Source organism: Bombina bombina, chromosome 9 (assembly GCF_027579735.1).
Source record: "Bombina bombina isolate aBomBom1 chromosome 9, aBomBom1.pri, whole genome shotgun sequence".
Lineage (NCBI taxonomy): Eukaryota > Metazoa > Chordata > Amphibia > Anura > Bombinatoridae > Bombina > Bombina bombina.
Window position 1 is genome coordinate 275,204,160 of NC_069507.1, and position 1,930 is coordinate 275,206,089.

At 41.2% G+C, this 1,930-nt stretch overlaps 1 protein-coding gene across 1 annotated transcript in view; it reads right to left on the minus strand.

Moving 5' to 3' along the window:
* Positions 1-1,624: 1,624 nt before the first annotated feature.
* LOC128640583 (epidermal differentiation-specific protein-like) overlaps positions 1,625-1,930 on the minus strand; it is a 996-nt gene continuing 690 nt past the window's right edge. Inside the window, exon 1 of the mRNA XM_053693054.1 lies at positions 1,625-1,930. This exon is cut by the window's right edge and continues 690 nt beyond it. Coding sequence (XP_053549029.1) covers positions 1,625-1,930 — 306 coding nt within the window.

The window sequence follows — 1,930 nt, forward strand, 5'->3', positions numbered from 1 at the left end:
TTTCTTGGAAAGTGTTGTTCCTTTTGGCCATCGCTTCTGCTAGAAGAGTTTCTGAGCTTTCTGCTCTTTCTTGTGAATCTCCTTTTCTGATTTTTCATCAGGATAAGGTGGTTTTGCGGACTTCATTTCAGTTCTTACCTAAGGTTCTGAATTCTAACAACATTAGTAGAGAAATTGTTGTCCCTTCCTTGTGTCCTAATCCTAAGAATTCTTTGGAAAAATCCTTACATTCTAGCTTTGAAATATTACGTTGAAGCTACTTAAGATTTCAGAAAGACTTCTAGTCTGTTATATTCTCTGGTTCTAGGAAAGGTCAGAAGGGTTCTGCTATTTCCTTGGCTTCTTGGTTAAAGCTTTTGATTTGTCAAGCTTATTTAGAGTCGGGTCAGGCCCCGCCTCAGAGAATTACAGCTCATTCTACTAGATCAGTCTCCACTTCGTGGGCTTTTAAGAATGAAGCTTCAGTTGATCAGATTTGCAAAGCGGCAACTTGGTCCTCTTTGCATACATTTACTAAATTCTATCGTTTTGATGTATTTGCTTCTTCAGAAGCAGTTTTTGGTAGAAAAGTTCTTCAGGCAGCTGTTTCAGTTTGATTCTCCTGCTGATGATTTAAGTTTTTCTTTTCTTCATGAGAATAACTTCTATTTTGGGTTATGGATTCATTTTTCAGCATATGGCTGTTGTTTATTTGTATCCCTCCCTCTCTAGTGACTCTTGCGTGGAGTTCCACATCTTGGGTATTTGATATCCCATACGTCACTAGCTCATGGACTCTTGCCAATTACATGAAAGAAAACATAATTTATGTAAGAACTTACCTGATAAATTCATTTCTTTCATATTGGCAAGAGTCCATGAGGCCCACCCTTTTCTTATGGTGGTTATGATTTTTTTGTATAAAGCACAATTATTTCCAGATTCCTTTGTTGATGCTTTTTACTCCTTTCTTTATCACCCCACTACTTGGCTATTCATTAAACTGAATTGTGGGTGTGGTGAGGGGTGTATTTCTAGGCATTTTGAGGTTTGGGAAACTTTGCCCCTCCTGGTAGGATTGTATATCCCATATGTCACTAGCTCATGGACTCTTGCCAATATGAAAGAAATGAATTTATCAGGTAAGTTCTTACATAAATTATGTTTTTTCCCGGAGGGGCTGGGACGGGGCAAGGGACCAACAATGTCTACAGCTACTCTGCTGAAGGGTTAATCAATTATGAGAAGGGGGTGAAGGGAGGCTTTGGAGTGGTCCCCTGTCTTGCCTACTCTCTGGCAAACGTCACAGGTCCAGCAGTACTGCCTAACATCCCCTGTAACCCCCTGCCAGAAGAAGGTCTGAGTCAGTTGGTGGCGGGTCCTAGTGATTCCTAGATGACCTGCCAAGGGAAAGTCATGCCCTATACGCAGCAGGTTGCAGCTACTGTAAGTCATGATCACATTATACAACAGCTACTGTAAGTCATGATCACATTATACAACAGCTACTGTAAGTCAAGATCACCTTATACAAGTTACTGTAAGTCACAATCACATTATACAACAGTCAATTATAGTGATGTTTATTTATGACTTGGCCACTTAAAGTCTGTTTAGACAGGGTCTCTCTTTTCTCCCAACCCTACTACAGGTCCTCTGTGTCATACTCTGCATAGATTGTGCGGCCTGAATCACAAACCAGCTCCCCCATGATGATGCTCTTGATATTGTTTCTTTGCACCGTCACTTCTACAGGAACTCGTGCTGTATACTTCTTTCTCATGACATTGACAATGAGCCGGCTCTTTGGGGGTATGGTAGCTGGCACCTCAACATCAATGTTTGTGGTTACTTTACTAGATTCGGACCTCCCTGTATCGAATGTGAAGTTTGTTGAGACACTGGCGCTGACCTCGCCAATCAGTGGGATTTTTCCTGATAGTCCAACTTC